The sequence below is a fragment of the Drosophila busckii genome, chromosome 3R, assembly GCF_011750605.1.
Source record: "Drosophila busckii strain San Diego stock center, stock number 13000-0081.31 chromosome 3R, ASM1175060v1, whole genome shotgun sequence".
NCBI lineage: Eukaryota > Metazoa > Arthropoda > Insecta > Diptera > Drosophilidae > Drosophila > Drosophila busckii.
Window position 1 is genome coordinate 15508775 of NC_046607.1, and position 18580 is coordinate 15527354.

General features: G+C 46.0%; 2 protein-coding genes across 3 annotated transcripts; one reads left to right on the top strand and one right to left on the bottom strand.

Annotated features, from left to right (window-relative positions):
• Positions 1-435: 435 nt before the first annotated feature.
• Positions 436-2604, bottom strand: LOC108601660 (myosin light chain alkali). Of its 2 annotated transcripts, XM_017989560.1 has the most exons (6): positions 2525-2604; positions 2335-2362; positions 1093-1398; positions 948-1034; positions 666-712; positions 451-536 (listed from the first exon to the last, which is right to left on the bottom strand). In XM_017989560.1, the coding sequence occupies exons 1-5, from the start codon at positions 2525-2527 to the stop codon at positions 669-671; spliced, it is 468 nt and encodes a 155-aa protein (XP_017845049.1). In that variant the 5' UTR covers positions 2528-2604; the 3' UTR covers positions 451-536; positions 666-668. The 2 variants fall into 2 exon arrangements, with proteins under 2 accessions (XP_017845050.1, XP_017845049.1); XM_017989561.1 differs by lacking the exon at positions 666-712 and having other exon boundaries at positions 436-536; positions 2525-2603.
• A 1788-nt stretch (positions 2605-4392) lies between these two features.
• Positions 4393-18467, top strand: LOC108603342 (protein unc-80 homolog). The gene is made up of 27 exons (XM_017992074.1): positions 4393-4419; positions 4999-5214; positions 5612-5638; positions 5819-5839; positions 5891-6032; positions 6095-6285; positions 6346-6639; positions 6697-7354; positions 7417-7598; positions 7799-7911; positions 8584-8746; positions 8804-9227; positions 9287-9484; positions 10065-10350; positions 10413-10518; positions 10575-11192; positions 11245-11977; positions 12067-12204; positions 12264-12738; positions 12793-13366; positions 13571-14128; positions 14184-14487; positions 14544-15493; positions 15552-17021; positions 17073-17241; positions 17296-17960; positions 18014-18467. Exons 2-27 carry the CDS (start codon positions 5014-5016, stop codon positions 18242-18244), a joined length of 9891 nt encoding a protein of 3296 aa, XP_017847563.1. The 5' UTR covers positions 4393-4419; positions 4999-5013; the 3' UTR covers positions 18245-18467.
• Positions 18468-18580: the final 113 nt, after the last annotated feature.

Below are 18580 nucleotides of genomic sequence, written 5' to 3' on the forward strand. Positions count from 1 at the left end.
GTTGCAAAGCTTGCGCAGCGCCATCTATTGGACGCCAAGTGAAACGAATTTGTTGAAGAAAGCAGACTAAGCTTGCTAAATTAAACAGATTTTCAAATGTTAATAATACTTATTTTAATAGACAAGCTATACAAAAATAATTTTATTCTTGCAATTAATCTTCATGTTTGTTAAGCCCACACACACTCTTAACTCAAGAGCTGATTAATTATAGACATCAACTAATAAAAATAAAAATACTTTGGTTTCAGTTTTTTTTTGTTTTGTTGTTTTATAATTTAAATTTTTTTTTATTTTTTTAAAAAATAATATTATCTTGAAGTTCAATTTTTGCAGTTGTAGTAGCAGAAGTAAAATTTAATTAAAATAATATACGAGAGAGAGATAGAGAGAGTTAGCGATGAATATAAACATCTATGGAGAATGGCTGTTTTGCTATAAATTGTTTGGTGTTGTTGTTGTTGTTCGATTGCTGTTGTTGTTGCTCGTAACTATTTATAGCGCATCTGGTCTGTCACACATTCTTGCGAGGAATGCTATAAGTTAACAACAAAAAGAAAGAAAAAACAATGTTAACATTTGCACGTATTTTTTTTATCAAACATTTATTTAGCTGTACACAAAGATTTCGAGAGACTGACTTGGGAATCAAGACGACAACTTACTGTTTAGTCGAAGACAATGGGGTCGCTCATCAGGCGCTGGATGAACTCTACAGAGTGCACGGTGAGCGGTGAACATTGAGACATTGACATAGTGCGTTGGTTGTGAACATTGACACATTGAGGAGGAGTGTGTGCAAAGTGTGGATTGTTTGTTTGGGATTTGTAGGTGCGTAGACACATTCGTGTGCATGTAAAGAATACAAATAACATTAAGATTTGTTCGACATACATATAAATACATAAAGTTGATATTTAGGCCTCAGCAATTGAAGCGATACTTACGGGAGTAGGGGATCATGCCCTCATCATCCTCGGGATCCATGCAGTCGGCGAACAGATTTTCCACTTGTTCATCATCCAGGCACTCACCTATAGAGAACATGTTTTAAAAATCTGCTTGCATTTTGACTTAACGTCTTAGACTTACCAAGAGCCAACAGAGCGTGCTGCAATTCAGCGAGCAACATGCTGCCGTTCTCCTCCTTGTCGTAGAGCTTCAAGCACTCAATGAAATCCTCATAGCAGCCCTGCTCCTTCTCCTTCTTGACCTGTGAGTAGATGGGCAAGAATTCGTCCATCTTGATCTTCTTCTCGTTGCGCTTCTTGGTGCCGCCCATTTTCTCAATCAGAGCCAGGGTGGGGTTCAAGTTCAAAGCGCGCAGAGCATCGCCAAGATCGAAGGCATCGATGCCCTCACCGGGAGAGCCCATAACTTCGAAAACGAATTCGACATCTGTAAAAATAAACAGAAATGAATTGAGTTAATTTATTTGTTTATCAATAACTATGTTGATTTATTATTTATTTATTTGATTAGTTTAATTATTTCTTTTTTAAATGAGGCCAATTCTCTAACCCTGAAATTTGGGCTACGCACATTTTTGGTCAACAGCAGCAACGTTATATATTTACACGTTTATATATGTGAGTGTGTGTGTTTGTTTGTATGCGTGGGAGCATTGCCAGCATTAAAGATTATTTGTATATGTATACGCTACGTATACGTAATACGACACCCGAACAAACGCCTGCGTCTATACTATACGCACACACACATACACACACAGTTGGTTCTCTTTGGTAATGCGTTATAACGAAAATAAATCGCAAGAAATATCTCGACCAAAATTAGATCGTGCGCTCGCGATACATAACTACATATGTATGTATTATATGTATGTATAACATATGTATGTATGTGTTTGGACGCAAATTTTCCGTTTAGATATTGCGTAGCTGGGGCGTTGAGTCAATCATCGTACATTTCGATACATATATACTATAGTATATATATACATATATATGCTCGTCTTTTATGCTGTGTATTCCAATTCATTACGAAATATGTTTTTTACGCATTCTTATTTTCAGAAATGCTGTACCCACGCATTTTGTACTACAAATAATTCAATATATATGCTGTATATATATAAATTTGGTTAACACTCGCGCACACATTATGCAATCACTTTAAAAATCGTTTCACTCAATTTTTTGGCTGTTATCCACTTTGTTGTTGTTGTTAGGCGCAGATTTATTTGAATTTTTTTTAAAATAAAACTTTGTGCGGCGCATTTAAGTTTGCATTTGACGCAGTTTGTGGATTTAGTTTGAGTTTTGAGGTTAGAGATAATCCTATGTTTATGCTTTGCGCTGCGCTTCAACTTACTTTCAACTTCACGCTTTGGAACATCAGCCTGTCAATTTACGGTAAACGGAACGGTTTGTACATAGAAATATATAAAAATTAAGATGCTTTAGATTTTAAAGTTGGCTATTGTACACATTGCAAGTGATGTGTGATTGTGGTTGGATGGTACGGTCTCCTAGATATTCCAAAATGTGCAGCCAGCACTCACCATTTTGTCTATTGAATGCGAAAAGCAACTGTATCGCGGATGAGCTCGGTCTCGACTGAACGCTAACCGTCAGTGGCAGCATGGCAAGGTAATTCTGAGGTGATAGCCAGCGGCGATCGCAGCGCACACACACATACAGCCGAGGCAGACGATTTTCCTACGCAAGGCTGCATATATGTACATACATGTTATATGGCAATAGCTATATGTATATAGCAACATATGCTGGCCAAGAATTTACTTTCATCTGGGCAGCCCTCGCTCTCTCTCTCTCTCTCTCTCTCTCTCTCTCTCTCTCTCTCTCGAGCGTGCTCTCTTTTTGGTGCTGCTGCTACGGCCAACTATGCGCCTATGTTAGACTCTCCTTTGGAAGTGTTCTCTGGTCTCTGGTCTCTAGGCGTTCTATTTATAAGTGTTTCTTCTATTTTGTTAACACTGCATGCAAAATAATAATCACTTGTGGCATCATCTCGCTCGCTCTCTCTCCCTCTCTCTCATTGCCATAGTGTTGAATATCATTTGATGTTTTTCTCAAATATTCCTGGCCTATGCCCTACCGCTGCTTTTAGCCACAACAACAGAAACAGCAAACGCATGTCTCGTATATTCAACGACCCTGATTGTCTTTTTGGCAATGCAAACGCATTTTTTTATTGAATTTCGGCATTATTCAAAATATTTTGGCTGTCGGCTGTTATAGCCAAGCACCACGATATGTGTGGAACACCTGAAAATAATTCACAACTCTGTGTGCTATTCCTGTTTAGCTGTCTCGCTCTATTGACGCATGCCCGCTCTCGCTCTAGCGCGCAGTCATTGTGGCATCTACATAGAAGGCGTATTACTAGCGCCCAATTGTGTTTGTGTCTACAACAACATTTTATGGCCGCGTGCTATTTATAAAAACTATGACACAGATACACGAAATGTATTCAGAGCAAAAATCTACAAATACTATGTAACTATATATACATACATCCGCACATCTAATCAGTTATATAGCGCATTTAAATGCCAAGTATTTAAACAGCATGCAATTGTCTTTCAACAGCAAAAACAACACAAACAACAAGCGGCAAACTTTTAACTGCAGTCCTTGTCCTTGACATCCTTGGGCATCACTTTGACCCAGTTTACAGCTCTCAGCTGTTTGCTACGTTTTTGGGGGCTTAACGAGTTTATGAACTCTCTGGCTTTTATGCGCAGCCTCAATGTTTGGCAGCTTTCGCCGGATGCAACAACCTGTGGCAAAGACAATACTTCGGCTTGAAACAACAGCTGTTAAACTGGTCCAGCGTTTGCGCAACTAAAGCTGCGCCGCTCATTGATAAAAACTCAAGAGCATAAAGTAAATAAACAAAACGCTTAACAGCTGCAGCTAAGCTTGCCCAGCTATTGTTTCTCTAAAGACTCTAAAAGACTTCTATACAATTTATGTAGCAAAATACACCCTTAAGTTTTTAAGGCGAGTGTTTCGCTTTAATAAAGATAAGCAGGCATTGTGTCACATTGAAGTGGCACAGCAAAGTGGAAAACACATGACGTATACGCAATTTTTTCAACCCTCGCAAAAGCGAGCGGCATTTGTTATCATTGATAAGTGCGCCACAAAAACAGGGTGTGCCTGCTCTGAAGCACTTGTCAGCTGGCTGCAACTATAGACAAAGCACGCTGTATATCCTTTTTTTGGGGTGGCTGTGCGTATACTTAATAGCATGTATATACGTGTGTGTGTGTGCTTGTGTGTGTATCGCAATGGCGCAGAGCGCGACAAGGATAACAAACGCTGCGAGAAAAGCTCGTCGTCAGTTAACGAGAAGCTTGCCCCAGTTGCATCCGAGCCTTACAGCAGTCAACGTTATCGCAAAACTGGCCACGCGCAAATCAAGGCAAAAGTAAAAGCAATTTTTAACACAAAAGAAAAGAATATAAAAGCAATTGAATTATGTGTGACAATGCAGCTAATTGCGCTTAAGCAAAGACAAGCAAAGTGAATGTGTAAACAGCGTGCAATTAGCCAAGTTAACTGAGCACGCAATTAAAGCAGACAGGCAAACCCTTTTTTTTCTTTGCACCACAGACCTGGCCAAGTTTGTTAAAGGTGTGGCTTTTGGGCCATAATCAAATGCCAATAACGCTTTGTATTCAGTGCGTGTTAAATGTTGCACGCATAAAACAAATTGCTAACAATTCATATGTTAAATTTCAATTTAATTGTTGGCTGATTATATAAGTGAAAATTTTTGGTGGTGCGAAGCATTTGCATGTATACCAGCAAAATGTATCTCTGTATCCATAACTTAGACGCGAAGCTGCGGAGTCTGCGTTCTGGCTCTGCCCGCGCCAACAGCTGTCGCCAGCTGAGATTTCTTTGCCAAGTTTGAGACTGCGCACGCAATAAACTGTTGCATGCACCTTGCCTTGATGTGCAACATGTTGTGACTCTCATTTGTCTCTCACAATTTTGCTTGCAGCCCTTGGTCAGCAACATGGCCGCCACCAACAACAATAATCTGCAGGCGAACAACAACAGTCAGACGCCAAACAACAATAACGATGACTTTGACATTGAACAGGACGATGGCCTGCAGGACCTTGGACTGCCCGTATCCGTGCAAACGTTTCTTTGGCGCCAAATTGCGCCATTCATTAGACCACGTCTAGGCAAGCTGCATGAAGCCAGCTGCATGGTAAGTGCACCCAACTGGCCCCCACCCCTTGCTAGATTATAATTTGTCCCAAAGGCCACGCCCAACTGCTCACCAAAGTGGCACCCAGCGGCATAAACTGATTGCGCTGTATATACGCTATGCGTGTTTTTGTTGTAAGGACTCGTCACATAATCCATTGGCACACAAATCGGACTATATATCGTAACCAATTACTAAGTGTGATTTATTCAAAAGCAAAATACAAAATTCGTAACAAAAACTTGATGTTTGATGTTTACTCTTTTTTATTTAACACCAAACATATATACTAATGCTTATAAACATACAAATTAACAAACAACAGCAACAACCAAACTGTACAAATTAACATTGTAAAATCTTTTGCAATTTTTATGTTTTTAACATCTGAATGTAGTTTTGTCAACATGCACCTGGACACCATGTAAGTTATAAATGTTCTTATGTACATAATACTATTTAGAAAATACATATATATACTATGCATATTTGTTGTTATTTATTGCTGTTTATATGAGTGCTTTAGTTAGTTATTTATCAAGCTAAAATTCAACAAATTAAACAATCTATAAATATTCAATTTAATAATTGCTGCCTCGTATAGGAATCGAAGGAAGCTTGCAAGGTATGCACTTAACATATGCTAAACAAACTTTACTAATGTAGTATCCCTTAGTCCTTTGAGAAAGTGCTGGTGCAGAACATACAGTTTGGGCTGTCGCCACCGCTTACCAAGGCTTTGATTTCCATACCCCGCTGGCGCTTGCTGCAAGGAGCGCTGCCGCATGTCATGCATGCTTGCGCTTCGCTTTTATACTGTGAGCTCTACAACGAAGCATTGAAAGTAAAAGTATATTGAGTTTAAGTGTTTATGTCATAGGTCGCGTCAAGGACATGCAGGCTATAGGTCCTGTGGAGACCAAGTTGCTCTATACCATGCAGTGGATTCTGCTTTATGCAGCTGAAGAGTGCGCCGATGAGGAGAGCGCTGATATTTTGGGTCTGCCCGATGCAGGCGAATCCAAATGCAAGCCCATTGATCAGTATTTGTTCTCCGTGCCTACAATAACTGTAAGTTAATTAGTTAAGATTAATATTAAATATGCAACTTACACTTGCTTTACCTTGCAGCTGTTTATCTACTTGTTTGCGCCCATTATACATCATCTAAAGGAGTCGGACTTTCAAAACTTTCGCCTAGAAAATGGCATCAAGCTGTGGCAAGGCATGTGGGATAATCGCGCGCCAGGTGCGCCTTGCTTCACAGCGCCAGTCAAGCCCAAGGCGCGCAATTTGCTGTGTGCGCCCACGCCCAAAGGTTCCACAGATGTGTTCCGCAAGCATTCGCTGGGACCTGATGCGCTGTCGCCCAAGGCGGATTCACCACAGAGCGGACTTACTGACTTTGGCCCGCAAGATGAGGATGTAAGCCTGCGTATTGCCTGTAAATTATTGTTAACTAATTAGTTTGCTTATGCTCAGGGCTCCTGGGTGTCTTCACCGAAGGAATTCTTTCCCGAGACCATACCTGAGGAGGCCTCCAGCGTGGAGGATGAACGCGTAGTCATCTTTAGGCTGCCCTCGGCGCCTCAATTGATGGACAACTCGTTCTTCACAGCCGATGCCAGCTTGTTGCAACAACAGCAGCAGCTGCAACAAGCGCAGAGTCGCCGTGGCAGTCATCAGTCCATGAACTCGCGTGACAAGGAGAAGGCGCCCTCAACCAAGTTTGAGTTCGATCAGCAGGAACTAACGCGTGGTGCGTCCATGAAAGAGCGACGCAGCGCGTCCATAGATAAAGAAACGGATTCAGATAAATCCGACAGCGTTAAGGCCGATGTGTCGGCTGCCACATTTCTGGACGTGGCGGTAATGCGCTGTCTGTTCATCTCGCACTGGCAGGAGGAGGGCATCTTCTGGAGTCTGCAGTATCTGTACAACAGGCTCAGCGAAATTGGCGAGGAAGCAGCCATTACTTTGAATCAGCCACGCAAGCGTTCCAACTCCTTGCCAATACCACAAATTGAAATCTCGTTGTACCAAGGACCTGGCAGCAATAGTCGCGATAGTCCTGGCAGCTCTGTAGTCAAGGACTACATCGAAATACCCGAAGTGGCGCCAACTGTGGCTGCTGTGCCAGGCAAGCTGCAAATAAAAGAACAATTAATTTTTTATATTAATTATTTTTATTTCACTTGATAGAGGAAAGCAGCAGCGTTGGCAGCAATGCGGATCGTCGTGGCAGCGAGAAGAAGAAGCGTGTCAAAATGGCGGATCTGCGCGCCTTTGTGGAGACGAAAATGTTCTCGAAGTCGGAAAAGAATTTGGAAAAAGTAGGGCTCGATACTAACTCAGCCAATGGCAAGATCACACTGCAACATGCAGTAAGACGACAACTATCAGTAACTTCAATGCTCACGTTATATACGTTGCGTTATGCGTTTGCAATAGAACCCTATCCTGCGCTTAGTTGCCGCTTAGAATCTTAGCAAAGCTCGTTAATGCATTGTTCCAGTTTATTTGTTAAATTCTGAAAGCTTATCAAATGCCAATTACTAATTACAATTACTCTGTTTAAACGCAGGAATATCATCGCAGTTTGGATACTGGTGAGAAAAAATTGTCACGCTCGGCTTCAATGATAACACGCGAACCTGCTAGCAATCTCATTAAAGGCAAATCGATGCCCAGCTTAAGGTAATTATGATTGTCAAAGCATCGTTTTTTAATTTAATTATGCAGGTTTATAAATTGGAGTACATCTATATGTATCTTTAAGCACAAAATTATACATATAAGCATAGCTACTCTTACTCTAAACTCAAACTCTATGCCATCTAGGCCTTAATTAATGTGCAAACTTTAGTCTATACTCATATCTATACTAACTGTCTTTTATGAACTGAATAACCAGCTGTCTGCTCGATAGCGGGTGAGTTTTGGTCTACAGCTAATCTGCATTATCTCTATAAGCACACTGAGCAGACAATATAAACAAAAAGCAATCTAAACTATATATTTAATTACATACCGAAACTACTCAACACCGTCTATCTATCGTACAAGTTTAAATTACTATAAATTTAGCTAAAACTGTTTATATGTTGAGTTTCCCCTATCCCTTTGTTACATTCACTTTTTAAAGACTACACACAATTTTTCTAAGTGTATTTGGCATATGCTATGTTATCCTTATCCCTCTACCTGTACTATGTTTGGCCTGTACTGCTTGTAATCTCTCCAATCTCCAGTATATCCTTTGAACTTTCGCTAGCTTGCAGCTTTTACTATCCACAGTTTGTTGCACGCCTTCTTGACTAATGCCACATGCACTTGCATGTTTCTCGCGCATCTTTTACAATATGCCAGATTTTACAGATATGCGGAGCCAGCCAAGGCGGCAGCCAAGCCGCCACCAGCGGCACCAGCAAGCGTACAGTGCCCACGCACTACAGCCTTTTATCCACGCAATCCCATTATAACGGTAACAGAGCATACGCCAACTCCATCGCCGGACTATATGAAGCGTCAGGTGAGTCCTTGCGCCAGTCTATGCAAGCTATAACTAATGTAAATTGCTTTTGAAAAGGGCTCTGTGGACTCACAGCTGGATGCACTGAGCAATGGCGGCAGCATTGGCGGCATGCCTGGCAACGGCAGCGGCGGCGGCGGCAGCACCACCATTCGCTATCGTGGACCCATGTTGCGCTCCCATACAGATTCGCATATTGATTACACAGGCGTGGATGAGTCGGAAGCGCCAGGCTCGTCGTTTTACATAACACGCGATGGCGGCATTGATTACGAGATTGTTTTGCTGGCCGTAAGCTGTGTGTTCAAGCGTGATCCTTCGCAGGTTTGCTCGTTGCGCGTGCTTGAGGCTGGGCTCAACATCTGCGAGCTGCTGATTGAAATGGGCGTCTTGAAGCTGGGCGAGCATGCACACGAGATCTGCATGGGCATTACAAAGCGTGCCTTACAAGTGCTGGGCTGTCCGCATGGCTGCAATGAAGGTGAGAAGCTTATATCTGGCCGGCCGTTCGTAATCCAACTCACTGTGTCTGTTTTGCAGGTGTGCGTGGTCCGCCCGCAGATTTTCTGCGTAATCAGTGCCAGAAGATATTGTCGCGCATGCTGCGTCAAGCTGGACAACGCACCAAGCGTTTTCTTCAGGAGATGGTTAAAAGTTCGCCGCTGCCGGAGCTCATTGATTACTTTCATGCTTTTCTGGCTTTCTGTGTGGATCCCAGCTCACTGCTGTCGCCCTTGAGTAAGTTATTCTTGCAATTAGACAGAAAGAAAGGGAGAAAGTTAATTATGAAAATTCTTTGGCTTGGCTTTTGATTCATTTAAATTAACTGCACCAATCCCAATTGCAATAGTTTTGAGTTTACGTTTGAAAATTACATTAAATCCTTTTGGCATTTTTATAAGTTGCCTGTAATGAAGTGGATTTGTTAATACCAATTATATCATAGTTACAAAATTATTTAGATTTAATTTAAAGCTGAGAAATTTATAGTTAATTTATGATTTTTAAAAATATATACCATATTTAAATATTGCTGCCAAATTGCTTAGAGGAATTAATTCATTGCCAAGCTTCTAATTGTACTCTGAGTGTTTTTGACTTTTTGCATGCTTGATGCTAATGCTTTTGAGTTGTACCCTCCTTACCTCCCCCCCACCTAACACCACCTTGGTACGTTGTATATACGTTGTCTGTGTATGTATATATAATGCGGATTAAATAGCGCATAAACGTCAGTGTGGATTTAGTAAAAATGCTAACAGCGATATTGGCGTTGCAACTGCAACCGCAAACGCAACTGTACCTCTAACTGTATCAGGTCAGGGCGGCTACTCAACAAATTTTAGCGGAGGCATGAGCGGTGGCGCGGAGAGTCAAGTGGTTGGCGCCGTCTTCACCCAACTGGTCAGTAGATTTGTTGAAGCGCAAAAGGAACTCAAGTCGCCAGAGTACTTGGCACTCTACTCTGATATACGACAGCTGGTGAACTATGTGAAGGGCGCACACGGTGGTCCATTCCGTTTAGTGGCACTCAGCGGCATCCTGGCGGTTACACCACGTCCACACAAGAAGGGTCCCACAGCGCAAACTACAAGAGTGATACGGTTAGTTTAAATAGCTAAAAACTGAGTTTAATATTTATTTGAATCTCTCTTTGCTTTGGCAGTCACATACCCCAAGGTGATATTGTCCAAGCTGTGCAGAATGAAGACAACCGCTCCCAGCGTCGACTGCTGCTTAAGAAACGCAGCACATCCTCTGCCTGCGCCGTAGTGAGTTCTGCATGCAAGTGTCGACAGTGTTGCTAATTTTGTTAATCCCTTTGCAGAGCCTGCTGGAAACAGAGCCCATTGAGGAGCACTACAAGAGCAGCCAGTCACCGTTGAGCAATTTCCGGCGACGCACGACAGGAGTGCGGCCCACGCTGACGCCACGGCATAGTGAGCGTGCGCTGCTCTCCGATTCGACGTCGAGCTCGGAACGCAATTCGCTGGGACGGCTCAGCGGCTTGGTGCGCTGGTTTCGCGGTGCGCCCAAAGAAGCATCATCCATCGATCTGGAAATTGGTTCGCTGAATCCGGAGATAAGCTCCACATTCATGCGGCATGCCTCGCTGAAAATTCAGCGTGGACGATCTAGCGATGGCATTGGGCGTTCCATACAGCGCGCCAAGAGACGCGTTGAGCGGCGACTGAACCGTTTCGGCGGCATTGTGAAGGGCAAGAAGAAGGTGGGCGGCATTGAGGAGACAGCAGACTACAGTCGACGCAGCTCCTCGGATATGTGCGACGGACCACGCGAGTCCGAGGTAGTTATACTCAAGGAGCGCAAGCTGGTGCCCACTGAGCCTGTGCGCATTGGCATGCTGAGGCTTTCCTTTCTGCTGGACACCTGCGCACCTGGCTCGTTTCCAGATCCCCAGCTGGTGGCAGCAGTGCTAGACTTGGTAAGTTGCATTTTCATTCCATTTTTAATCAAGCTAAATGTTTTCTTTACAGCCCCAAGCTCCTTTGGTTGCACGTGCTACATTTCTTTTGGAGTGCGCACACTTTGTGCATCTTTGCAACAAGGGTTGGCCCAGCTGGATGAAGCAGAGTGTTAGCGGCGGCTATCGCGCCTCGGGCGCCAACATTAATCCCTCACAGATGAAGCAGCAGACCAGTCAGACGAGCGCACGACGCACACACATTTTGCTGCGCAATGCGGGCAAGATGTTCCACCAATGGGCTGAGATGCTGGGCGCAAGGCTGGAGGAGATTCTCTTCACAGAGCGTTTGCAATACGAAGCACTCAATGCTAGTCTCACGGATCCGGAGAAGCAACGCGAACTGCTGCAGCAGGATGAGGAGGAGGACTTTCTGGACGAGGCCTCTGTCAATCCACATGGCAATGATTGTCCACATGCCTTAAAACTTATTGCCTGCGTATTGCTCTTTGAGATCACCGCCTTTTTGCGTGACACCTACATCACGCTGCCCAAGGCCTCCAAGATGATGCATCGCGACAGGCCCGCGCCTTGGGAGAAAGTATATCGCGAAGCCAAAGCCAACCGCCGCTGGTCCATGGCGCTTAGCTCCATGGGTCACTCGTCGGCACAGAGTCTGCAGTCCATAGCCGCAGGCAACGATGGCGGCGTGCAAGCGGAGCGCAAGATTTCCTTTGTGCTGCACGAGCCGGATAACGAGTCGGAGAACAGCAGCAACACCACCTTAACCAAGGAGGGCGAAGAGGGTAAACTGCAATTGCAAAATATTTTATTTTATTTTCTGTCATGCATCTAGCCATTCCCTAATCCTATTATGCATGTTACCCTTGAACAGCACGACGTCCCACTGCCTCCGCGGTGCGTCCATTTTTGTTGCGACGCGGCACAGCGACCACCACAGGTGGTTCCTTTAAGCGGCGATCGCTAAAGTTACGTCGTAATACCAAGGACAGCAAGGAGATTGAAACAGATTGTATGTAAACACCTCTTTTCTTGCTCTCTTTATGTATCACTCTCTGCTTTGCACTGTAGTCAACATGCAATCCAGACGCAAGGTCTCTTCGCTCTCGGATCGCAGCGATACCTCGGAGCAAGGCATCATCAGTGGCGGCGAAGAGTCGCCGGGTATACTCAGCGATGACCAGCAGCCGGAGTCGCCCACAGACTCTAACGAGAACGACGAGACGGCCAAGAACATGCCCTGGCTCAAGGCGGTCATAGATCTGCTTACCAGCTACAATTACTACTGCAGCCACAAAGGCTATTGCCATCCGTTCTGCTACAAACGCCACATGCGCTCCTGCACGCGCCTCATCAAGGCCACACGCAAGGTTTACGGTGAGGAGTTTGGATTTAGCTTTGACGCGGATCATCCGACAGTAGAGCCAACCGTCATAAGCTCAGCCAAGTCCACAGCACGTCCCCGTTCCACACGCAAGGTGTCCGAGCAGAGCTCCACACAAACGTCTCCCTCGAAGCGCAAGGACAGCCTGTGCCGCAAGGATCGGTAAGAGTTTTATTTTGAAGCTATTAAAGCTACAATTCAATTCTCTTACACCAGCATTAGTGACGATCCCGACTTGGAAATGGCAGAGAAGTTAGCGAAAGCCTTTCGCCAGGAAAAGGAAAAGAAGCTGCAGGAAGAGCCACCCATACTAAAGTTTATACGCATACACATACGAAATCTCTTCCACTTTCCATTGGCCACCATGTTGAAAGGCGCTGTGGTGCTGTCAGAGGAGCTGGTCATAGAGGCCATGCCAGCGGCTTGGGAGCTGCTGCTAGACACCAATCATGACACAGCCACCTCAAGTGCCGCCGTCTTTCTCATGGGTTCAGTGAAAGCACAAAATTTCGCATTTGATATAATGCAGCGTGCGCTGAAGCACAAGAATCCGGATATACGCATAGGTGCTATTCAACGCTATCTGGTGCTGTGGAAATGCCGCTTCCATGTGTGGCCACGCATGGAGGATAATGCGCATGACGCCACATTCAAAGTGCCTCCAGGTGGTATTGAGTTTACGCTGCCATCACCCAAAATTGGAATTGAAAGTCTGCCCGTGGTGGATCCACCGTGGATGCCAGTGCAACAAACCAAGGACATGGATATGACGCTCAATCAGGATCGACACGTAAGCTCGTATTAAAATTATTTAATTAAAAAGGCACCAATTTATTGTTGAGCTTTGAAAATGCATCCCTATTAATTGATCGATATATTAAGAGACGCGGCAAAACATTCAATTTATCGATAGCTCGATCATTTGCCAAGCTGTTCGCTAGGCGACTGAATAGAAAACTTGTAACGTACTTTACACAATGTCTTATCTTCACAGCGCTCTTTGGTTACGGCTACAAAAAGCCGTAAGATGCAGCAAACGGAGGCAATCCGAAATGCGCTGCGGCAACAGCGGGACAAGCAGCGTGCAGAGCGGCATAGTTTCCTCATCACCATGATACCAATTAGTCAGCAAGCCTCTCACGAACCGGGCATGGAGCATGAAGATCATGAAATTGAAGAGGATCTGGACGGCACACGCGCCGCTTCCTCGCACTTGCATCATGCTCACTCACTGTTTCCATCAGTACTGTGCTCGTCAGTTATGCAGATTGTGGGATGCCTGGATGATGCGGCTATTGGTTCGGATGGCAATGCAGTGTATGAAGTGGCCTACCAAGTGATTTGGGTGTGCCTAGTGGAGGAGTCTGCACTGTTTCTGCGCTATGTGTTTGAGCGTTTGACGCGCGATCGCCAAGATCAGATGTTTAAACTGTTGCGACATTTGATACGCTTTGTGCCACGCCTGCCGCAGCAGGCAGCATTTGCCTTATACAACTCCATAATTGGTTATATTATGTTTTATGTGCGCTCATCCAACGAGTTGAAGCAGGAGGTGAGTAGCGAGCACAAAATAATGAGATCAGATTTCAACTTCTGGTTACTTTCAGCTTGTGGGCTCTGCCTTGTCCGTGCTCTGGATGGTTGTGCACTCGGTGCATGGCATTATGTTCAAAGATCTAAAGCAAATTTTGCGCAAAGAGCAGTGTGATGCGTCCATATTGCTTACAGCCAATGTGCCTGCCGCCAAAAAGATTGTTGTTCATGGTCCAGCAGATGATGACTACAATATACCTTCACAGTTTCCAGTGCAGGAGGATACGCTGTTCTGCCAGCTTCTAAAAGAAGCGCTTGACTATTATCCCATAGATGAGAAGAGCATAAGCCATTACTGCCTGGTGGATTACAAGAGCAGTAAGTGCTGATCAGCAGTGCGTAAAAAATGCTTGCTAACACAATTTGATCCGTAGGTAAAATACTCAATCCCAACTGGTATATACGAGACTTGTACTTCTTCAAACGCTCACAATATCCAGAGGTGCGGCTTATGCTTATGCGCCCAGAGGATTCATTTCTGGCGCTGCAAAAACAAGAGCTGACCAAGAAGTTTGTCGAAATTGGCAAAGTGCATCTAACCTGGGCTATTCTCAAGAATGTGGACATGGTAGTGCAACGTGTTGTCTTTCTGCATGAGGAGTTGATGAAACTGCCTTCGTTTCCGCGCAAAGCTTTGGAAGTGGACTTGGATCTGCATCATGGCGGCGAGTATGGCAAGGTTCTGCTCGGCTTGGACGTACTTCACAAATTTATGTGGGTACGGCTTATTGCGCGCATGTTTGAGGCTATGGCTGGCAACTTTGCCTACTCTGCGGACATACAACTGTTCCTTAATGTGCTTTCCGGCGCTGCCATGCTGCACGCCGAGGATTCCTGCATAATGCGCTATGTGATGGCCACGTATATCAATGCTGCCTTTAACTTTAAAAATATATTTTCCACCAATGGCTACTTCATGATCATGCCCACCTTGCTGCAGGTGTACTCGCTGCACCAGACCAACAAGCTGATCACCACCACCATTGAGTACGCTGTAAAGCAGTTCTACCTGCTCAACAGAAAGCCCTTTATATTGCAAATGTTTGGCTCCGTTTCGGCCATACTGGACACCGATGAGGATGGCACCTATGGCGAGGCACACAAAGTGCAGTCCAGCTGTCTGTTCAATCTGCTGCTCAGTCTTGAGGATCCCTCGCCAGATCCGCTGAACATTGCTGAGCTCGTAAAGGAGCAGAAGCCACTCAAGGCCATAGACTTTTGTTACCACGACGAGGACGATGATGTCACTGTACTGGACTGCATCACACTTTGTGTCATGGTCGTCTCCTACTCTGCGGAGAGCACTCGTGGCTATCAAATGCTGGCAAGTATCGCTGATTCTCTAAGCTGACTTCAAATTCATGTTTTATCTTTGCACACAGATCATACTGGAGGCTATCTTGCCCTGCTATCTGCAACAGATCCAATCGCCCAGCTATATACCGCTGCAGGGAAAATCAGAGCGAGATATAATACTTCAGCTGGCTGTGGCCATACGCACAATGGTGCACAACTGCGAAGGTCTGGCCAAAAGCTACAATGGGCCCTACAGAAACAGCCCGGAGCACAAAGGCTCTTCGCAGCGCAACTGCAGTCGCGGTCCTCCCTGCTCGCCTGGCATGGACTTCGAAGAGGAGTCGCATACTAAATACGCTACAGATCCGCGCACCAAAAATATGATGGACTCTGCTGAGGATTCTGAAATGATACGCACCGAGTACCGACGACCACGTGATGTCCTGCTCTCCGTAGTAGCCGACTTTCTTACCAAGTCCACAGCACGCCTTGCGGAGCTGTCGAAGAAGCTGCCCAGTAGCGAAAGCAAGACAACCGATGTGCTGGACGCCAAGGTGCACATACGTCTGGCTGACATAGCGCACTCGCTGCTGAAGGTGTCGCCCTACGATCCGGAATCCATGGCCTGCCGCGGCATTCAACTTTACATGCAGTCAGTATTTCCACGCGCGGAATGGTCTAACGATGCTCTAAGGAATGCGCTGGTCACCGTGCTGCGTCGCATTGACAAGGTCTTCCTCAAAATATCTAAGAAGCCCTCCATACGCCGCAACACAGACTGGGAGGCAGCGGCTGGGCTGCTCAAGGGCATACACGAGACTATAGTAAAGCATCCATATGTGCTTCATTGGCAGCAGATGAAGACGCTCATAAGTACGGTGCAAAATCTAATTGTTAATGAGCCGGGTTCGGGCAGCGGCATGGAGGGCGTCTCCAGCGCAGGTGCAGCACTCATGTCTCAGAATCCGCCGGCCTTTTTCTGCTCAGCCGTGGTGCGTCTGGTGGCACTGCAGGTGGTCAGTCCCGTGGACTGCTTCTCGCTAGTACAAATCTGCGGCGGCAGTGCCGAGTTTGCCACGCAGGAAAAGGCCGAAGGTTTTCTAATGCATCTGATCATGCCACTGTGCTTGAAGGTCTGCTCCGGTCGCGGCGTTTCCGATGTAGGTGAGCTTAAAATGACCGATGTGACATTTCTGCTCACCGCCGTGCTCAATGCCATGAGTCCGCCCGCTGGCCGCACTGGCCAAGCTGTGTCTCAAATCAATCGCGTCACTGGCGATCTGCGCGCCGGCTCCCTGACCTTTACCGGCAGCCGGGATGCCAAGCGACCAGCACGCATCTCTGGCTCCCTTTACCAGGCTGCCTTTCTGGCGCTGCGCATCGTCTGTATCTGCTTCGAGGGTCGCCTCTCCAGCGAGTGGCCGCGGATAGTGCGCGTTATGCGTGACCTCGGCAGACGCAATGAAGCTGCGCCCGATCTCTGGAGCTTTATGGAATTTGTCGTTACACATCGCACGCCTTTATATATAGTCCTGCTGCCCTTCATTCTGCACAAGGTAAGCTGTTAGCCGCTTTAGAGACTTTATTTAAATGGGTTTGCTTTGCAGGTGTCGCAGCCACCAATTGGCGATCACGAGCGCCACATGCAGTTCATCATCAGAGAGCGCCTGCGTGGCACACCGCCGCAAGGTGGACTCAAATCCAAGGGTGCGCTGCTGCTGGAGCTGGCCAGAGAGCTGCGTGACTTGCGCGATGAGCTGGAGGATAAACGATACGGTAAAAGCATGTTCGTGGCCTCTGATCTTAACTCAACTCACAACTTTCGCGTAGTATCCACAGATCGCGAGAGCTCTGAGCAAAAGAAGAGCGACACGCCTGCTGCCACGAGTGCTGCCGATGTGCACAAATCCCAACAACGTCCTTCCCTAATTTCCATCTTTACAGGCACCACCACGGGCCAGGCAACGCACTCGCATGTATCCGCCGTGCCCATTGACTCACGCAGCGGTTCTGGCGGCATTTGCACTCCGAGCGATACGCTTTCACAACAGACGCTCCATCCACCTCGTGAATCCTTATCCAGCAGCTCCACTGGCCGTGATCATCACACCACCACTAGTGAGAGTCATAGCGGTGATGGCGCTGCAGGCTCTGCGCCTACGCTGGTGGGACAAGCTTCTGGCAGCGGCGCCAGTGGTTCAGGTGTCATTACCGCATCTGCCTTGCCGCCGGGTGTGGTATCTCAGCTCTCACACTCGCAGTCGCTGCAGCAGGCGCCATTTAAGGCGCAGCCTCCCAAGCTGCGTTTTGTGTCCTCCGTAGAGTTTCGCCACTCATCCGGTGAAACCTCGACTACACCACTATCGCCCGAGAGCCCCGCTGAGGACAGCTCGGGGGATCATACGCGTTCGCGCCTGCAGCGTTCCAAGGCAGCCAGCCGAAAGACATTTCGTCTAAAGCGTCGCGGTCTGGCGCCACTAGAGCCACCTAGCATTGTAAGCTCTGCTTGAGACTTTAAAAAGACTTCGATAAACGCTTTTTGTTGCAGGTCACATCGCAGACACAGGAGCAGGAGCAACAGAGCAAAGCTATAGGCGAAATCTCCTGGGACTCTGTGTCACAGACGTCCTCCACCTCGGGCTATCGCGACAACAACAGTCTACAAACGGGCCTGCTATCACCAGACGGTTCATTGGGCGGTCTAACGCTAGGACGCTCACCCTCGCAGCATTCGCTTTTAATGGTCTTCGAGGGGCAGGACGAGGACACGCTTATTTAACAATCACAGATCGGCGACCGGGCCTATGAGCTTTAGGACAGCCATAACTTAATCAAATGCCATAGCCATTAGTTAGTTTAAACAATTAACAATTATTTACAACTATACGTAGCCAATGTTAAGTTTTTATACGCAAAAACAATCTTGTTGTTTTTCACATTATGTGCCCAGTTTTATATGTAGACAATTAATAAATTAACTTGGTAGTTGTTCGAAATTGTTATACCCGCCCAACGAGGCTCTACTGTACTAAATAATTATATACATGCTTTGCTTTATCAAAGCTTTTGCTTGTCATACTTTAACATAAATGAGGCCATTCGATTTGTAAGCAAG